This window comes from Zeus faber (genome assembly GCF_960531495.2).
Source record: "Zeus faber genome assembly, chromosome: 12".
In the NCBI taxonomy this organism is placed as follows: Eukaryota; Metazoa; Chordata; class Actinopteri; order Zeiformes; family Zeidae; genus Zeus; species Zeus faber.
In genome coordinates this window covers 8,180,034-8,200,365 of record NC_137196.1, presented here as the reverse complement: position 1 = coordinate 8,200,365, position 20,332 = coordinate 8,180,034, and the positions used below count along the sequence as shown (strand labels likewise).

Below are 20,332 nucleotides of genomic sequence, written 5' to 3'. Positions count from 1 at the left end.
GCGGGCTCCGGGTTCGCTCCGTGTGTTCTGGATGATCTCCAGCGGCGGCCAGGTCCGCGCACTGAGATGATCCATTTCTGTGATGGCGAAGGCTCTGTTTCCACGGGCCTGGGTGAAGAAGTCTTTCTACTTCCAGGTAATGGTGCCTTTTTTTCCCCTGTACATATCATTTTTAACGACACGCATGAATTGAGGTATTAAAACCCGATCGCCGCGGTCGTGATCGTGTATAATGGTGGCGCGGGGATGTCACTCCAGACTGACAGCCGGACACCCTTCAAGGATGTCAGTGATCGAGTTCACAGTGTACGGTAGAAAGCAGTCTTCTCCGAGGGCCTGCATCTCCCTTTATAATGGATACAGAATACTAAGGCAGATCATAGATCATACATACAGAATACTATAAAAATCACCATAGCCGTTGAGAGAAACCCAGGAAAACAGATACACCCCACAGCCTCAGGTTGTAAATAACGGCTCCTGCAGTTACTGATCCATCTTGATTAGACCCCAACCCCCTGTCGACTTGTGGTTTTCAGCCCACGATTGATTGATCTGGTATTGCCACAGCAGAAATAATCCTGAGGGTTAGATCACAGCGTTGTACTTGCTATATCGGGCACTGCTGGCCTGCAGCCTGTCCTTCCCTAAATACTGTAAAGAGCTTAGTGTGAGAAGAAGGGAGGTGGTCTGAGCAGAGAATGTGTTACAATACAATACAGTACAGCCAAATCTAATCTCTGATGACCAGAAAGTGAAATATTTCATTCAGGGGTTTAGTAGATGCCTAACAATTCTCCATACAAGTGTATTTTTTCCTTTGCACTGTTTTAACATGTGATGCACTCAGAGCAACCGGTGTTCTTCTGCTTGGAGTCCAGAGTTGGCTTTTCTTTGCCAAACCAAACCACCTTGATCACGTGAACCCTTCTCACCAAGGTCGTGTTTCCTTCCAATAATGATCTCATTACGAAAGATGAGACGTCTATATAATATTCCACAGCGGTGGGTTTTGTGTTTTGTTTGCAGACCCCCAGTGAGTGTCGTTTCAACGCAACAGTCATGCCTCTGTCTCTGCATTTTAAAGTCAGTCACTCAGTACTTTTATGAGATCATATCCGGCTCAGGAGAATGCCAAGTGTATCTGTTAACACACAAACTGTGGAAAAAAAGACTCACTGGGCTCCCTATTTTAAAAAACACGCGGTTCAACAGGACTTTGATTTGTTTCTGCTTCCTGCATCACATTGACACACATTATAATTAGTGCCGCCCCCCCCCCATCTGAGTAACTCCACCCACAGCTGGAGAAATACCAAGCGCTGCCGGACCCTCTAAGCATGGGAAGTGCTCTGTTGGCTTCACAGACCAGCACAAATCTTTAAAAAGAAAGCAGAATTAATACCAACTGTCCATGACAAATCTTCAGACGAGGGAAAGGCAAGTATTGAAAAAATAATTATGCTGTGTTTCTTTTGCCGTTTTTGAGCCATACTGTACCTGTCAACCCACCCCTTTTCCAGGGATTGTCCTGTATTTTATCCTTCTCTCTCGCTGTCCCCCCGTTTAGATATTTTCTCGTCAATCTCCCGTATTTTTAAGTTTTCTTAAAAAAAAAAAAAGGTTTGGAAAGGTTTGTAATGTTGATGATAGGCTGCACCACATGATACGTTTCTCCAAACAAAACCAATAAAAACAGTGTGTTTTTCATTGTAGACGTATTTATTTTATGCATTTTATTTTTATCCGTTTCTTAATAGAATGAAACAAAAAAATAAACACACACACTGAAACATCCCGTCGAGAACAGAAGGGGTATAGAGAAATGTTAGAATGGCTAGAATGCATAATCTGAGTGGTATTTTCAGCAAAAAAACATGGTTTGGGGACCTCAGAGACCTATATTAACTTGTTGAAAAGAAGCACGATATGGCCCGCTGCAGGCATTATAAGGTTGGTAATAGGAGGTTATAAAGACTCTGTTCTACACAGGTTTTTCCTCTCTTCTCTGGATTTGAGTGTGTACGCCACTATAAAGAAATGTTATAACATGCTGCCAAGCCCTACAATAAACACGGTTTGTTTCACAGGTTGCCTTGGATTTCCTTTCCCGGCAAGTCATACGGCTCTAACCCATAAGACATCGATCTATTAATCCCAATAATTAAAACGACACACTTCAACGCATATGCAGACAGGCTTGGATGCAGACAGGCTTGGACAGTTGGATCTGATCAGTGTGTGGTCCCTTTCTAATCCCTGGATTTCTCCGGTAAAGCCTGATTCACATGGCATGCGCAGAATCATCTGACAGTCGTCATTTTGTCCTTCTTTGTATGGCAGTGGCGATTTACTTTTTTACATTCACTAACGTGCTCCAACTTCCCCTCTGGTCACTCAGAACGAGGAATAAATTCCACATTTCCATGCAGCTATTCTAACGGTATTTCCTAATTTTGGTCATTTATGTTACTGTCAGACTAGATGATGATATAAGAAATAAAAAATAAAATTGTACAACCAGAAGATATTGTGAATTTGTTAATACAGAGGTGTATTTTTGCTGTTTACTGTTAATTTTTGTTTTTATTTTGGTTTATTATCATTTACTGCTTAAATCTGTCAGTTTTTTTCCATTATCCTGCCATATTTTATTGTGTAACAGTTAACCTTTTCACTTTTATACAGCTTAAAATGTTCAGGTTTATTAAAAAAATGTTCAGGTTTATTTTCCATTATTGTGCCATATTTTACAGTGTAGAGTTAACTGTGAGATTTATTGTATATTTCACCCCTTTCCCCATATATTGCCACTTTTCATTTTTTTATCATTACTATCATTACTGCCTATTGTTTTTGATGTGAGCTGCTGGGAAATTGCAATTTCCCTCGACCTGTTGGATAAGACTTTTTATGCAAATAACCCACACAGCCCTTAGTGTCATAAATCACACAGACAATAGGAGCTTCCATCCTGTGTGTAAGTGTGTGTGTGTGTGTGTGTGTGTGTGTGTGTGTGTGTGTGCGTGTGTGTGTGGTGGGGTGTTAAAAAACATGTGATGTGTGAACCATGTGACTTGTTCTGTAATTTAATTGGAAAAGCTTTTTTTTTGGACCTCATCTCACCAGCATCCAAGCAGGCGTGCCGTAGAGTCTTCTACGGTTAAAGATGCCATTGTTTGGGTCAGCAGCTGGTCAGCCAGCCAGTACCTTGCAATTGGATGTCTGCCCAAGGTGTCGCCATGGCAACATTATACGTAATCGGGATCAATATGACAGGTCTTTTTCTTTGGGAACGTTATGCGGTCTTTTGAAAATAAAAAAATAGATATTTTCAAAAGACTGCCTAACGTTTATGTTTATGTTAAAGTGCAACAGGCAGAGAAATATGAATAAGTGGTAAACAGGTTTAGATGTTGGCAATAGCATGGAGAAACGGAAGTTAGCCTTATCCCTCAGGGGTTTAGGTTAGAGAGAAGAGCAAACAGTCTTTAAGAAATGACAAACATTTGATCATTTCTTTCTTTCTCTCTTTGTCCGTCTGCTGCAGGCTCGTATCTCCTTCGTGCGGGTGAAGTACCTGTTCCTGACCTGGCTGGCCGTGCTGGTGGGCAGCTGGGTGCTGTACGCCCAGTATGCCACCTACACTGAGCTGTGTAGGGGACACGAGTGCAAAACTGCCATCGTAAGAGATCTCTGTTTTCACCTTCTATCTACACTTCATGGCCAAATGTACAGTATGTGGACACCTGAGCACCAAAACCATGGTCATTAATATGGAGTTGCGGCTCCCCCCAACCCTTTGCTGGCATTGCAGCCTCCACTCTTCTGAGAAGGCTTTCCACTAGTTTATGGAACATGGCCGCAGGGATTTTCTCCCATTCAGACACAAGAGCATCAGTGAGGTCAGGGGCATTGCCATTCCGAAACAGAAAAGGGCCCTCCCCAAACTGTTGCCACAAAGTAGGAGCCGTATAATTCTCTAGAATATCATTGTGTGCTGTATGGGCCCCAAACCATGAAAAAACAGCCCCACACCATTATTCCTCCACCACCAACCTTTACAGTTGGCAACTCTGCATTCAGGCAGGTAGCGTTCCCCTGGCGTCCGCCAAACACAGATTGGTCCATCAGACTGCCAGATGATCACTCCAGTCCAACGGCGGCGAGATTTACATCACTCCAGCCGACGCTTGCCATTGCGTATGGTGATCTTAGTCATGTGTACAGCGATAGAAATAAACACCTCCACCTGGTGTTGCTTTCTTTGGTTTACCCAGTTAATTTAGATCCGGAGTCCGTAGGCTTTCTGACCGCACGGTGCGACTAAATCTAAAATGTCGTTCCTCTGTCTCTCTTAGTGTGATAAATATAGGAAGGGAATCATCGATGGCTCCGCCTGCAGCAGTCTGTGTGACAAAAACACTCTGTACATGGGCAGATGTCTCTCCACTCTGCCTAACAACCAGGTGAGGACAGCGTTTCGGCAATGGTGTGTACATAAAAATACTCATGTATGATGAAAAATAAAGCAACTTTCTCTGTTCCTAGGTGTATACGGGGAGCTGGGGAGACCTGGAGGGCTTGGTGCGCTGCCAGCTGGGCGAGGTTCTGCACTACGAGCTGGGCGATGAGCCCGAGCCGCGGAGGGAGGTCCCCGTCTTCGACAAGCCCACCAGGGGCACGTCCGTGGAGAAGTTCAGAGAGATGATGTTCAACCATCTCAAGGTAGGACAGGAGTTTTCTTGTTAATACAGCACTAATTGCACATATGCTGATATGTGCAATTACCTGCATCAATGAGCGTTAGGGTTGTCAAAAGCAAAGCATTTGTGTTCCCAAAATCAAAATGGGTACAGCCAGACCTACCTTTTGGGAAAATGTCTAATTATGTGGGGTTGTAGGTTGTGTCCGTACCATGTACTAACATAATGATTAAGATGAGGAAAGTGACTGCTGTAATGCCTTCCCTTATGGCCACCTTGTAATTATTGTTGCATTTCAACCCCAAGACCTATTTCTCCGGCCTCTCTGTCCCATCTTGCAGTCCAAGCTGGGTGAGCAGGCTAACCTCGCTAGCCTGGTCAGTCAAATCCTCTTGGTCGCCGATGGCAACAAGGATGGAAGGGTGTCCCTGCCCGAAGCCCGCTCCACCTGGGCTCTGCTCCAGTTGGACGAGGTAATATACGTAAGGGACACTGTGCAAATGTGCAGCCAGCTGGTTATTATCAAGGCAACCCACTTTCAAGACCCCTCTGCTTCACGCCGGGGGTCAATTTGGGATAATAACCGGCTAGCTGCACATTACCCCACTTAATACACGGCTATTAACTTCATACACATACATTGTGATAGAATATTGATTTTGGCGACATAGTGGAGAAGTGGCTGCCTATGAAAATGGTCATTATTCAGAAATAACTGACCGCTGATTACAACCATTGGCCAAGCAGCAACAGAAAAAGCAGTTTTCTCATAAATGTTTAAATGAGGGAGCCACTGGAAAAGCTGGTTTTAAGCAGGAAAACCGAACCTCAGATCTTATCTAGTGCTGTTTTTATCCAGCCACATACATGTCAACTCTTTTTTTATTTTGTTATGGTGAAGGTGTTGCTGAGCCTGTTGCTTCAGGACCACGGTCACACCCCTCGTCTCCTGGGCTACTGCGGGGACCTGTACATGACGGAGCTGGTCCCCTATGGGCCCCTGTACGGCCTGCCCTTACCCTGGCCCTTCGTCAGCTGGGTGCCCGGTGGAATGCAGAGGAGCATGGATCAGTGGTTCACCCCCTCATGGCCACGCAAGGCCAAGATCTCCATGGGCCTACTGGAGCTGGTGGAGGACATCTTCCACGGCACCTACGGCAGCTTCCTCATCTGTGACCTGGCCGCCGAGCACTTCGGCTACACGGAGCGCCACGAGCTGCGGCTCATCGACACCCGGGCTGTTGTCGCCGAGGACGAGTTCCGACGCGCCATGCGCTCGCTGCGCTGCGAGAGCAACGACGACTGCGTGTACGGCGTGGACTGCAGAGCGTCCTGTGACATGACGCGGCAGCACTGCAGGGAGGAGCCCATTCGGCCCAACCTGGCGAAGGCCTGCGGCGCGCTGAAGGACTACCTGTTGCGGGGCGCCCCGTCAGGGCTCAGCGAGGAGCTGGAGAGGCAGCTGTACGCCTGCATGGCCCTCCGCGGCAACGCCGGACAGATGGACATGGAGCACTCGCTCATTCTCAACAACCTCAAGGCTCTGCTCTGGAGGCAGATCTCGCACACCAAGGACTCCTGATCGGCCCGGGGTCTGAAATGGTCGTTTTCAATTTGAGAAAAGTAGCTTCTTGAACTTTAAACTTGTGTTGCCTATTCGGCGGTATAGCTGAAGACAATTGTGTCTTATATTTAAATGTGATCCTCTGGGAGATGAGTAGGGTTTCCCACGCCATCTATTGGCGACCACCAGGAATTTCAGACAAATCTCATCACAGCCCAGGCATGCCTTTTGCGTTCTATACACAAGCGTACGGACATCAGCAGTGGCTTCATCTTGATCCACTGACCGCCCTTACGGTCCAACCTGGAATTCCATACGTTTCCGTGATTTGAATGGTCTCCCTGAAGATGAATACGACGGCGGTGTGATTCAAAGCTGAAAATGACGGGTCGGGAATATGGTGACAAGATGTCACAACAGCACATTCAATTTTTCCACTAATTTGGATTGTTAGAAATGACACTGTGACAGTACTGCCCTTTTTTTGGGACAAGATTGTTCTGTATTCATTGATTAATTAAGCTACTATGAGAGTGGTATCTCCCATACGACAAAAGTATGTTACATTTGAAATGATTGTAGTTAAGTAACTACCTTGAAGTATTGTTCTACCCTTGAACTGAAGGAGAGCGGTTACCATGCTTCAAAATGGAATGAATGCATTTGTTTTATAGATATTTAGGGCAACTTGCCTGTGCTGTATAATTTACACCTTCAACTATCAATGGCACGAGAACTAATTTTCTATCAGAATTTGGTAAATGTTATTCTCACGAAGTAGATCACATTTGTATGATTTCAGGTGTTTGTTTTTATTTAACTGTAATGTTGCCATAAATAACCATGCTGAACATACTTTTTGAATGTTTGTAGTGAAGATATGTTATTCACATTTTGGCCTGATTCTGCCCTCCCGCCCCATAGGTGAGGCCATTTTGAATGCTGTTACTCACACTGATGAAACTAAACAAAACAAATCTTTTGGATCCTCCTGAACACGTTGATTTATTTTGTTTGACCACTTTAAGTAAGCCTACATGAAAAATGCATTGTTTTAAGCTTGTGGTCAATGCTGCTGACAAGGTTGCAATTATGTACATTTACCTTTTTAATTCAAAACCAGCATGATTTTGCACAATAAAAAAATCACACCACTTAATGGCTTCCTCTTTCAGCTCCTTGACAAAAATAAAAAATGCGCATGCAAAAGACTTAAGACAACAATAAATGTAAGCCGTGCTTAAAAGCATTGAAAGGAAACCTGCTTTGCATACGTTCAGGCATTTACAACGGCTGGGCCCTTACTGCCTTTATAGTGCTGTTATGAACTTCTTTATAATCAATGTTCTGACAAAATCAAGACAGACAAAAGCTTTGAGTTTGTAATAAATTTATTAGTCTGTGGTGTTCTGAGCAAGGAGCCGTGTCTATCCGTCTCCTGCCTCTTGTTCTTGTGCTCGTAGGAAGCTGGCCTTTTTCTGGGCGACGCGATCCTTTCTCTGTGCCAGAGACAACTTGGCGCGATTCCACCTGCGAGAAAGATGGCACAATGTGGTCCATTAACATTCAGTACGTTAAGAGCAGCCAAGTGGACATCCACTCAGTTTAGATGCTCCACCTAAAGCATTCATTGCTTTCATTTGCTTGATATTGTAATGTGGAAAAATCTGTAGGCAACAGCGATGCAACTCTCAGGAATACAATCATTTTACGAGTGCTCTGCTGAGGTTGGGGGAGATAAAAGCAACACTATTATATGTATGGAACATGTTACCAGATTTTTATTTTTATTTATTTTTTTTTAACATCAAATGACAAACAACTGACCTCTTCTTCTTCACGTCTTTTTGGGGTTTCTTTTCGTGTACGGGGTTCTCTCTGATGGCGGCGTGTGCTTTTTTGTACATCTCCTCTACCTAAAAAAAGTTAGAAACACAGGATGGTTAGCACAAAATCCCTAGACCAAAACACTGACCACCAGGCTGTGCTGCTTCTCTCAGCCCCGTCTTGAAAGGACAGTGGGCATCAGCCAATGCAAATGAAGGACCAACTACATTTTGCTCAGCGTAGTTTTTATCATCATCAAGAAGCAGAAAACAAAAAAAGGTCCTTGCAGTCTCACTTAGCGTATGCAGGAGCGACGCCTGATCCATCCGACTATCACATGACTAAATGACAGTAGTTGCGTCCCCCCCCCACCCGTCTGAGACTAATCTTACCGTGTCGGGTGTGACGCCGTTCTTGATGAAGCGCGAGAACTGTTTTTTGTAGGCCTCCTCGTCTTCCTCCATCAGGTACGTCATGTAGTCAGAGACGTTCATGCCCATGATGTGCTTCCGGTGCATCTCGGCGTTGAACTCTTTGCTCTCCGTGTCATAGCCCGGGAAGCGCTTCATACTGGACGGAGAGGGGCGACGAGGACAGGGGGTTGTCACGACGACCATCTGTATAAATCCCCTGATCGGAATGTTTTCCGACAGACGGGCTCTGGCTCACCATTTTACACAATGATCTTTGTATGTATGTATGTATGCTACCCCCCCCCATTCTTCTACAATGGATCCAGCCCTAAGGCATTTATTCAATGGCCACATAAAGGCTTTACGTTAACAGCCCTGATCTTTGCTGATCTAACTTAACTTTGTCAAGTGCACACTTAATAAGATTGATGCAGGGAACCACCACAGATATGCGGTGCATCAAATGCTGTGGCGGTCCAACAATTTTACATTCAGGTTGGTCTCACTTCTCTCAGCCCCGTCTTGAAAGGACAGTGGACATCAGCTAATGCAAATGAAGGACCAACTACATTTTGCTCAGCGTAGTTTTTATCATCATCAAGAAGCAGAGAACCAACGTCCTACAACTGGACCTGTCACTTGTGGTTTACAAGTGGCTGGGCTACTTGTGAGCCACTGATTTGGCAGAATGTTTTTTTTGATTATTATTATTATTTTTTTTAACACAAATAGCCTGGAAGTTACCAGAGGGACAAAGCGGCACCTCCTGAAAAACGTTACTAAAATCGTATTAATAATAAAGCCCGGTAACAGTAGTGTGGGGTGGGTTCGTGGCTTCACACCGACCTGTGAGGAATAGCCAGGCCGCCGTCCACCGCCCCCTTCAGCGCGCCAAACACTTTATTCCCCGTGGTGGTTCTGGCCAGGCCGGCGTCCAGGAAGCAGGTGAAGGCGCCGGGCTGTCCGTCGACGCTCTCCACGTTGAACTCGTCGCCGGTCACCTCCACCTGGCCGTCGTACACCTGGTCCAGGCCAAATTTGTTCAGCAGCTACGGCAACATCGAGGGAAAGAAGAGGGAGGGGGGAGGAAACGTGTCGATGAAGCGAGATGGGCTCCGACGCGGGCAACCGCCGTCCGAGAAGGGCGCTACGTCTTTAATGGCGCCATCAGCGACTTTTTCTCGCGTGACGCAATGCGCACGTGTGGCCTCACCCGTCGAGCCAGCAGCAGGCCAGTGCAGTAGGCCGCGGCGTAGTTCGTCAGGCCTACGGTGATGCCATATTTCGGCAGCTCGTGGGAGTAGGCCGCACACACAATCTGGTCCCCCTCGATCTTTGCATAGGCGATCTGTGGGATGGGGGAAGAGACTGAGGAAGGCCGTCAAGACGACTCTTGTCCCCAAAGTGTCCCTACTGTAAATTGGCGTATGGTCACTGACCTGGCAGCAGATGTCCCTGTTGGAGAAGCGGACGATCATACGGTACTTGGGCGTGTTGTACTTGTTCTTATCTTGGATGACCAGGCGCTTGCGCGCAAAGTAGTCGGTTTTCCCCTCTGTTGGAACAAAAATGGGTTTAAAACAGCCCAGCAAATTTTTGTCTCAAGAGCTTTTACATTTCAGAGAGGGGCAAACGTGAGATATGGGTTGTAGACGTGGCCTTTTACCTCTCCTCCTCCTGAATTTCACCTGGTACCTCTTGAAGTACGCCTTGCTCTTCACGACTTTGACAAACCCCTGGAATTAACAGGGGAAATGACCAATTCACATGGAATCTACGCACCAAAGGCTAAAATAAAATAAAGACAACATTTGCTTTTGGTTACGGGAAACACAAAAGTATAACATGCTAGATGAAAATGTGGTGAGGTTAATTGTCAGTTAAATGCAGTTCGTGAAAAGCGGGCTGGGAAGGCCATAAGTTGCCTGAGCCGCCATGACGCCACGCTGGAACACGGTTCAAAGAGCCGGCGAACAGGAACCGTGAAGGAATCCAACATCATCGAACCATCTAACCGCAACGACGACTCAAATACGCCTCGATAGCATCGATAACAACCCGTAAAGCTAGGATTTCATCGTATCGACAGAGGGGAAACTCACCATTTTTAGGGCGTTCGGCCTAGCCTGTCGGCTGCTCAGTTTGCCAAATCTGAGTTAGCAAAACGGCGCCGGAAGTAGATCGCAGTCCTCTCGTTAGCGCCTCCTACGGCCTCGGGCCGATGTGAATGGATGTTTACCACGGAATACCGATAGGGGGCAGCACTGACTCGGTATACAGGTTTAAAGTGTAGTCGTTATATTGTATGTTAATAACTACACATGGAGTATTCTTTCCCCACTATTTTATAACCACTGCGTAATCATTTATTTTCATTTCTTTTGGTGTGTGTGTGTGTGTGTGTGTGTATGTGTGTGTGTGTGTGTGTGTGTGTGTGTGTGTGTGTGTGTGTATGTATATATATATATATATATATATATATATATATATATATATATATATATATATATGTCGATATATGTGTGTATATATATATGTCGATATATGTGTATATATATATATATACACATATATACACATATATATATATATATACACACACACACACACACACACACACACACACACACACACACACACACACACATACACACACACACACACACACACCAAAAGAATTGAAAATAAATGATTACGCAGTGGTTATAAAATAGTAGTAGTAATACACACACACACATAAATAAATAAATACATAAATAAATAGATAAATAAATAAATAAATAAAACAGAAATTTAAACCACTACTAATAAGCACTAACATTGTGTAGTTCCTCCTCGTGCTGCCTAAAAAACAGCTCTGACCATCGAGGCATGGACTCCACAAGATCTCTGAAGGTGTCCTGTAGTATCTGGCACCAAGACGTTAGCAGCAGATCCTTTAAGTGCTGTAAGTTGTGAGGTGGGGCCTGCATGGATCGGGCTGGTTGTTCCAGCACACCCCACAGATGCTCCATCGGACCCTAACCCCGACCATCCACATGATGTAGAAGAAAACATGATTCATCAGACCAGGCCACCTTCTTCCATTGCTCCATGGTCCAGTTCTGACGCTCACGTGCCCATTGTAGGCGCTGTCGGTGGTGGACAGGGGTCAGCATGGGCACTCTGACTGGTCTGTGGCTATGCAGCCTCATACATAGCTATCAGAGGTCTTGTGGAGTCCATGCCTCGACGGGTCAGAGCTGTTTTGGCGACACAAGGGGGACCTACACAATATTGGTGTTATTAGTGCTGGTTGTGGTTGTGGTCGTGGCTGATCTGTGTGTGTGTGTGTGTGTGTGGGTATAATGTTATAATAATAAAAAAAAAACATATATAAAAAATGTTTTAACACTGCCTTGTTGCGTGGGGTTCGTACTACAACTACCCCATCTGTTGATGACCTAAAAACCAAAATAACGTCATTTTACAACTCAACCGAATGCTCTTGACCTCAACTAAAAACTATAAAATCTCTGTCGTTGAGATTTCGTATTAGTTCACGGTGAGGTCAAGAATGTCTGATCAATCTCATAAAGTGTCACTCACAGGATTCTGGTTCATTATAGAAGCATTTCCTCTCTATGTACTGTACTCTACATAGTATAGATAAATATATAATACAGCAACTACGGTAGACTATAACAAAAATACAGCAGTCTATATGCAACCTCAAGAATATATATATATATAAGAAACTGTAATTCTATGTCTAAATCCTGACAAGACATAAGAAATATAATAACAGTCTTCATTTCTACCCTTTTGACAAAATACCTCAATAAGATAAATATAAGTTAACGGAAACGTCCCTTTTTTACACCGTGTTTTCACCTATTCCAGATCATTCTGACACTGAAAGCTGTTCTACTGTGATTAATAGAAGCAGGAAGCATCATCTGAGTGGCGTTGTGGAGCGAGAAAGTTCTCAGGAACTCCAGGGGTCACGCGGGGTCACGGAGGTTGACGGGAATCCTTTCCGATGATTTCAGTCATTGTAAATCTGAAATCATGTTCAGGACTTAGGTTGAGTCAGCGAGAAGGGTACAACATGTCGTTATCTTTGCAGATTAGATTTAAGCTCAGTCATTTGTTCCCATGTCCACGTTTCGCATTACAACGGCAACAACCCAAACAAACTTTTTTTTTTGGGGTGGGGGAAAAAAACGACAGAATTCTGTGAACAATTTGATTTATAAAATGATCAACCACAGCGCTGCATGGAAGGCCTATAAATTGATCAGCTTTCATGCCCAAAAAGGGAACAAGGGTCTTCTGCTTTTATTGTCGCCGAGGCAGGACGAGATAACATCCATCGCTGTCATTTGCTCGGACGTTTGCAGCGGTGAGATAGAAAAAGTCAAAGTCACCCCATCGCTGCCGCCGCTGCCCTTCTGGTTTCACAACGAGGGAGGGGTGGGGGTTCAACATCGGCCAAAATGGTGGATGACCCTTTGAACCGCAAGGAAAGCAAACACGGCCCTCTCTTCCCATGTTACCTTTTCGAAAGGCGCTGACGACGTATCACTAATTTGAACTCATATCGAGAGTCAAAGAAGCTGCCGATCACATAGTCTGCAAAAAGCCTAGACCGGGTCGGGCAGCCAGAGGGACAGCTATAGCCCTGAACTCTAACCACACCCCGCCGGCCCCCGAACAGCCCTCTCCACAATGACCAGGAAGCACCGAAGCAGGGCTCTCCACACATCCGCAGGCAGGGGTTCGAGGGTCTTTAGTCTTCGAAATGGTAATTTACAACCAGAAACGGGGGCCGGTTGTTAAACAAGGGGGACCTGTTGATCACTGTGATGGATGAGGGCTCCTACCCGTGTTGATTTGTGGACTGTTTATGGCATACGCTCCAACCAACTGTTTGGCGGGTTTCTTTTCGGTCCGGGGTGTCTTGTTTTTTACACTTTTGTGGATGTTTGTTGTTGTTGTTTCTTCCTTTTTATTTGTTTGCTTGGAGTAAAATGTTGTTTGTTTGTTGCTTACAGTAGTGGCCCCACAATCCAAAACCCCAAGGCAAACTGGAATCTCCGGGAAGAGACAAATGAGCTATTAGCAGACACAGATTTAAAAATGAAAGAAAATCAGAAAAGAAGGTGTCAACGGCAAAGTTGGTGAGAGGTGAGAGAAAAACAAGACATTAAAAAAAAGTGCTGAGAACGAAAGAATAAAATAAAACGCTGTGTTGTGGTCAGGGGCTCCCATATAGTTAATAATCACTCATTGTTGTTCACACTCATGTCACTGTCGCTCCCATGCATGGGGGCGGGGGTGGTGTGGGGCTGTGGTTGAACCTCCGAAAAAATGACGACAATCAGATTGTGTGTAGAATGGAGGGGAAATAGAGAGAGAGAGAGAGAGAGAGAGAGGGAGGGAGGAGTGACACTGTGTGGTTGGAGTCTCTCAGAGGAACCTGTGAAGGAATGAGATAGCAGTGTCGTTTTTCACTCCAAACCAGTAGAGGAGAAGTGGAGGTCCGGGGCCAGTTAACCGACCTGACTCTGCAGAGCTCCTGGGAGCTCCCTTTGCCCATATCTACTTTTACATCTGAGACCTTTGTTTCTAATCAAATTTAAATTGTAAAGAACATATAGTAATAGAGCATTCAGATAGATGGATATACCTTATGCCATCAAAATAGAAAATAATAATAACAATAACAATACAAATGGAAAAAAAGAAAATGGTCACACGCAACAAACCAGAGAAAAAAAATCGGCAATATACAATAAAGCAAAATATTAACTAGAGGATAGAAAATATGGGATGTACGATAAACAATAAAAAATAAACTTAAAATAAAAACCGAAGATAAATTAGTTGAATCGTGCCCAAATCACTCAGATCTGGACATTTCAGTTATTCGGTTCATATACATACATAGTGATTAAATTAATAATAGTAGTTCAATTAAAAGTTTAATATTTTTCAAAAACTTTTTGAATAATTGATTTTCTTTATTTATAAATATTTGTTTAGGCGTCACAACAGGAGCTTTCACAGTGACCAGTGCCATATATATATTTATATATATATATATCAAAATAATAAACTGCATTTCTTTTACGCGCATGCGGTACCATAGCCTGCCCTCTATTATAATTAACTATTATTAACCTAGAGATCAAGTCTCTTCATTTCCAAAAACTGTACATTGGGGCCAGAGACAGATGGGGACAAGAGAGAGAAACAAGAAGAAAGAAACAAGTTGTTATCACTGCCACTGGGGCTTCTATTTCAATCACATTCTAAAGTGCAGGGGCCGAGAATCAAGACAAGAGGTGTCAGGCTCGTGGCTGTGGCAGCACTGATATATGTTTGTTCCACTTCCTGTTCTCTGCAACAGCTCGGTTCTGTCTCTCACTCCACAGTGTTCAAGATGCTTCTTATCGTGTTGCCAAGACACTCCAAGCCAACAGAACGGCGTCAATACAGCGATGTTGAGTGAATGGACGTCTTGGACTGAAAGTTGTTCTGTATGATTTGAATGTGCTCTCACACAACACATCCACTATCTATCTATCTATCTATCTATCTATCTATCTATCTATCTATCTATCTATCTATCTATCTGTCTGTCTGTTTCTCTATCTATCCATCCATCTATCTATCTATCGATCTATCTATCTGTCTGTCTGTTTCTCTATCTATCTATCTATCTATCTATCTATCTATCTATCTGTCTGTTTCTCTATCGATCTATCTATCTATCTATCTATCTATCTATCTATCTATCTATCTGTCTATCCATCTATCTATCTATCTATCTATCTATCTATCTATCTATCTATCTGTCTGTCTGTTTCTCTATCTATCCATCCATCTATCTATCTATCGATCTATCTATCTGTCTGTCTGTTTCTCTATCTATCTATCTATCTATCTGTCTGTTTCTCTATCTATCGATCTATCTATCTATCTATCTATCTATCTATCTATCTATCTATCTATCTATCTATCTATCTATCTATCTATCTGTCTGTCTGTTTCTCTATCTATCCATCCATCTATCTATCTATCGATCTATCTATCTGTCTGTCTGTTTCTCTATCTATCTATCTATCTATCTATCTATCTATCTATCTGTCTGTTTCTCTATCTATCGATCTATCTATCTATCTATCTATCTATCTATCTATCTATCTATCTATCGATCTATCTATCTATCTATCTATCTATCTACCTGTCTGTCTGTCTGTTTCTCTATCTATCCATCCATCTGTTTATCTACCTATCTATCTATCTATCTGTCTGTTTCTCTATCTATCCATCCATCTGTTTATCTATCTATCTGTCTGTCTGTCTGTCTGTCTCTCTCTCTCTCTCTCTCTCTCTCTCTCTATCCATCTATCCATCTATCCATCTATCTATAAAACACTATAAATGTGTGTCTTTATCATGAGCAGTGTCTGTTTGGTTTTTCTTCTTTAGGTAAAAACCATAACCAGATGCATGAAAAGTGAACTACCATTGAAAGCCATGGCAACGTGTCGGGAAATAAAGAGGCAGACACGCACGCACGGAGAGCGAGCGACACGGATGGAGGTATACCGTACTGTAGATGGTGCATGGGGTCGTCTCCCCTTTAGAAAAAAAATAATAATAATAAACTGGAATTAAGTCGATTAACGTTTTGAATCGTGAGAGTAAACCTGGAGATGCAAATAAAATGGAATTCTTGTTTAATTAAAAACACAACGAAATGAAGGCCTTTCAAATAAAACGACACCTCGACGTTATTAATTATGAGATTCCGAGGACGAGGCTGGTGGGTGTTCAGGTCTGTCGTTTGTCGTCAGACAAACTCCGGCGTCGGTGTTTGTGACGTCAAATCATTGATTCGTCATTGTGATTTTCTCACTTTGATTTGACCTACAGGCATACAATAGGCCTACCTATAAAAAAAAAAAATATATATATATATACACATATATTTTGCCAACAAATAAGCCCACTAAAGGCGACAAAGGAGAGATCAGGCAGGAGGCATTCAAGCAGTCCTTTTCTTTTTATTTGATCTTATTTGATTTGATTTCTTGCGCGACAACTCCACGACTCGCGACCCGGGGAGGCGGCCCGTTGCGACTGAATCCAACGTGCGTCCCTCTTAAACCTCTGGCTGTGTGAGTACATCGAGCGTTTCAAACTGCTCCGTGGGATATCTCCCGAGTGTGTGCAGGTGTAATAAACACCCGTTTCTCTCAGCGATCCATCAAGCTTTGCTTTCCCATGCGACCTTGAGCAACGACTGAGCGAGGATGATTTTCTTTCTCTGTGTTTTTTTTTTTTTTTTGGGGGGTGTCCCCGGTTATCATAAGGATTTCAGATTTGTGATTTCCAGTTGGATACGTGTGACTGCGGGTGGGTGGGATGGAGTGGGGTGTTGTTTATTTTTTTTTACCTTTAATGGAGGTAAAAACAATGAGGCTTAAGTTATTGGGTGACCGGTAAAGGGATACCTCCTCGGGTCCCCCCGATCGCAGGCTGTCGTGCGGAGTGGGCCCCGCCGGTCACCGAGTCGCGCGCGTGTAGCGAACAGGATCCCACGCCGCTGCTGCGCGCGCGCCCCGCCGGTGTCGCTTTACAGCGCGAGGACAAACGGTTCATTATTGTCGCAGATATGCCCAGGGAAATAAGTATTATAAGTATGATAAGTCAAATCGAGTTCAAACGCATTTTCACTTTCGTTTTGTTAATCTGTACAGTTTTACATTGTTTTCCGCACTGTTAAAATTCCTTGCGTGATTAAAAAAAAAAATAGATATAAAATAAATTAATATGTATGCTGAAAAAAAATAGAATAATATTGTATCAAATAAATTATACTTAACTTAAATAGGCGGTACTCTCAATCTCGACCAATCATTTTTAACGAAACACCCTATTCCGTATTATTATTGTCCCCCTGTAAAACTATGCACACACAAATTGGTCGCTTATATTTTCGCCTGTGATTCAAAAAAAAAAAAATGCTTATAACTTTGACAATATTGTTTATATTCTTGTTTTTCTTGTACGGGCCTATATATTTTCTGATTTCGTTGTGGTCTGCCTTCCTCCTGTTTTTCCCAGCCTTCGCACGAAGCGTGGCCCGCGTTATCGTTCCGCTGCACGGCGCTTGCACGAATACGATCTTGACGCGTCTCGCAACACCCAAAACCTTCCTCTTTTTTTCCCCTCGGCGCTATTTATTTATTTGTTTATTTCGAGATAAAAGGTCGAGTGGCTCTAGTTGAAACACGACGAGTTGCTTCCTCATCGTACACTCGAAGTACTCACACTCCCCCCCCCCCCCCCCCCCCCCCCAGGGTGGGATACACGGCGCTCTGTTTTGGCCACCTGCCCTATGCGCGACACCTGGCGAGCGAAAGCGTTATTCTGCGCATGCGTAATCGGGGGCCAACAATCCCGACGCCTGGTCGACTGTGTCCACCAATGGTGTTCAAATCTCTCCATAGATAAAGTCGGTGTGTGTGGGGGGGTGGCGTGCGGAGGTGGAGGATTTCATCACAGACGCCACCGGACGACAGAGAACTAGGACTGCTGTTTGACCCGAAGGAGGCTGTAGTCAGCATGCCTCGGTCTTTTTTGGTGAAGAGTAAAAGGGCCCACAGCTACCACCAGCCCAGGTACCTGGACGATGACGACACGAGGCTGGATGCGATTTTGGCTCATGTATGTGCAGGTATGAAAACTTTTGTTTCTTTCCAAAATGACCCCCATTCATCACATTTAAATATGAGTTAATTATCAGTACCATCTGCCATCCTGCTTTGAATACGCTGCTTGACAGATTATTCTTAGATTCTACTAACTTTTTACTTGTTTTGACATTTTACTGTATGTTCTGCATGAGTCAAATTCCTTGGATGTGTTACAAGGAATGATTGGCCAATCAAGCAATTGGTCAATAAAGCCTGATTCGGATCCTTAAAATGCTGTATTATTTTGCATTGTCCAGCGTGCTGGAGCTAGAAAAATAAAATCCCCACGTTAAGTGATGTTACTCGCACTCCTACCCACCAGAGAACAAACCTCCAGTGGAGTTTGAGGGAAACCTCCACACACAGGAGTCTCCTGACAGGCTGTGGCCGGAGTCTCGGCTGGTGCGCACGGCTGACCTCTCCTCCAGCTCCTCGGACTGTGACTTCTGGCGTCCCCCGTCTCCATCCTCCTCTCCGGGTATTTATTTGGGGACTCATCCATCGTTGCAACTTTTCCCCCCCACAACTGTAATAAAATGCATCTTTATTTTCTATATATAGATTCAGAGAACTGCTCCACGCCGGCGGCGGCGCACGGTGGGCACCGCTTCAACAGCCCGTTCCTGCCGTACGCGTGGACCACCACGATCCACGGTTCGGACCCGAGGCACTTGGCCCAGAGGCCGTACCGGCACCCCCCGAGGCCCGCGGAGCCCGACTCGCCCGTCAGCCTCTACGGCGCGGAGGACACCGGCGGCGCGGATCCGCTTTACGCGCAACCGGGCTATCGGGACTATTCTCCGACACATCGCCAACTCTACGTGCCGCGGGACGACGAGTTCTATCCACACTCGAAGCAGAACACGCTCCGGGGCTCTGCGATCAGGTCCAAAAACGATGCGACCTGCGTGGAATCCAACCTGGATTCCAACGGATCCTACAAATGCGTGAAATGCTGCAAGGTGCGACGATGACTCAAGCAGGCGTCCTGATTCTAAAACATCGTTTTAATATTTGTTTTGTATATATTTGCTGATGGAATTGTTACGTTTTTTTTTACCCCCCTCCCCCCCCCCCCGCAAAAATAGGTGTTCTCCACCCCACACGGACTGGAGGTCCACGTCCGACGTTCGCACAGTGGGACGCGGCCCTTCGAGTGCGGCATCTGCAGGAAAACCTTCGGACACGCGGTCAGCCTGGAGCAACACAGAGCGGTGCACTCGCAGGTGACTGCAGGTTAAAATGATCAGGTTATAAAATGTATTTAATTTGGATGCCCTTTACGTTGACATTTTTTTTTTATCCCCTTTATACGCGTTTGGTCAATAGGAAAGGAGCTTCAACTGTACGATCTGCGGCAAAAGCTTCAAGCGCTCCTCGACGCTGTCCACGCACCTGCTAATCCACTCGGACACGCGGCCCTATCCGTGCCAGTACTGCGGGAAGAGGTTCCACCAGAAGTCGGACATGAAGAAACACACCTTCATTCACACCGGTAAGGGGGGGAGGCAATTTGGACAAACAATGTAAACCCCCACCCCCCACAAAAAAAACCCAACAACAAAAAAAAACAACAACACATATCTTCTGTGATTATTTGAATAACCTGACGCTTCCGTGATCTGTCTTCCCACAGGGGAGAAGCCGCACAAGTGCCAGGTGTGTGGGAAGGCCTTCAGCCAGAGCTCCAACCTCATCACGCACAGCAGAAAACACACCGGGTTCAAACCGTTCGGCTGCGACCTGTGCGGCAAGGGCTTCCAGAGGAAAGTGGATTTGAGGAGACACAAGGAGACGCAACACGGGCTGAAATGAAGAGGCGCGGAGGAGGCACGCACTTTGAAATGACTGCAACCCGTCCGATACACATTTTAGCACTCTTCCATGCAGTGCAAGGCCTAAGGTACAGCGAAAAAGAGTCATTGGACAGGAATTTAAAAAAACAAACAACGTTTTTAGGTTGCACATTTTACATGGAGAAAACCCACAAAAATACAGGTTTAGCAATTTAAAGCATTTTTTTTTTTTAAGTTGATCCATTGACTCCAATCTCTGTTCTCCCCCAGTGTA

At 44.7% G+C, this 20,332-nt stretch overlaps 3 protein-coding genes across 3 annotated transcripts; 2 read left to right on the top strand and 1 right to left on the bottom strand.

Moving 5' to 3' along the window:
- Window positions 1–82: 82 nt before the first annotated feature.
- Window positions 83–6,288, top strand: dipk1aa (divergent protein kinase domain 1Aa; the record flags this gene model as incomplete). Its single annotated transcript, XM_080010295.1, has 6 exons — window positions 83–136; window positions 3,551–3,685; window positions 4,362–4,469; window positions 4,552–4,728; window positions 5,048–5,179; window positions 5,608–6,288. 6 exons carry the CDS (start codon window positions 83–85, stop codon window positions 6,286–6,288), a joined length of 1,287 nt encoding a protein of 428 aa, XP_079866421.1.
- A 1,362-nt stretch (window positions 6,289–7,650) lies between these two features.
- On the bottom strand, window positions 7,651–10,705 carry rpl5a (ribosomal protein L5a). Its single transcript, XM_080011632.1, has 8 exons — window positions 10,613–10,705; window positions 10,177–10,246; window positions 9,950–10,065; window positions 9,724–9,858; window positions 9,357–9,559; window positions 8,490–8,667; window positions 8,098–8,186; window positions 7,651–7,800 (listed from the first exon to the last, which is right to left on the bottom strand). Exons 1-8 carry the CDS (start codon window positions 10,613–10,615, stop codon window positions 7,698–7,700), a joined length of 897 nt encoding a protein of 298 aa, XP_079867758.1. The 5' UTR covers window positions 10,616–10,705; the 3' UTR covers window positions 7,651–7,697.
- Window positions 10,706–18,131: 7,426 nt separating this feature from the next.
- On the top strand, window positions 18,132–20,077 carry gfi1aa (growth factor independent 1A transcription repressor a; the record flags this gene model as incomplete). Its single annotated transcript, XM_080011245.1, has 6 exons — window positions 18,132–18,243; window positions 18,585–18,740; window positions 18,824–19,224; window positions 19,351–19,488; window positions 19,592–19,757; window positions 19,899–20,077. The coding sequence occupies 6 exons, from the start codon at window positions 18,132–18,134 to the stop codon at window positions 20,075–20,077; spliced, it is 1,152 nt and encodes a 383-aa protein (XP_079867371.1).
- Window positions 20,078–20,332: the final 255 nt, after the last annotated feature.

Excerpts from the sequence above, each read along its gene's own strand:
- rpl5a (XM_080011632.1), bottom strand. Across the intron at positions 10,066-10,176 it reads GAAATTCAGGAGGAGGAGAG|AGGGGAAAACCGACTACTTT; the intron begins GTAAAAGGCCAC and ends TTGTTCCAACAG. Across the intron at positions 9,560-9,723 it reads GCCTGCTGCTGGCTCGACGG|CTGCTGAACAAATTTGGCCT; the intron begins GTGAGGCCACAC and ends ATGTTGCCGTAG.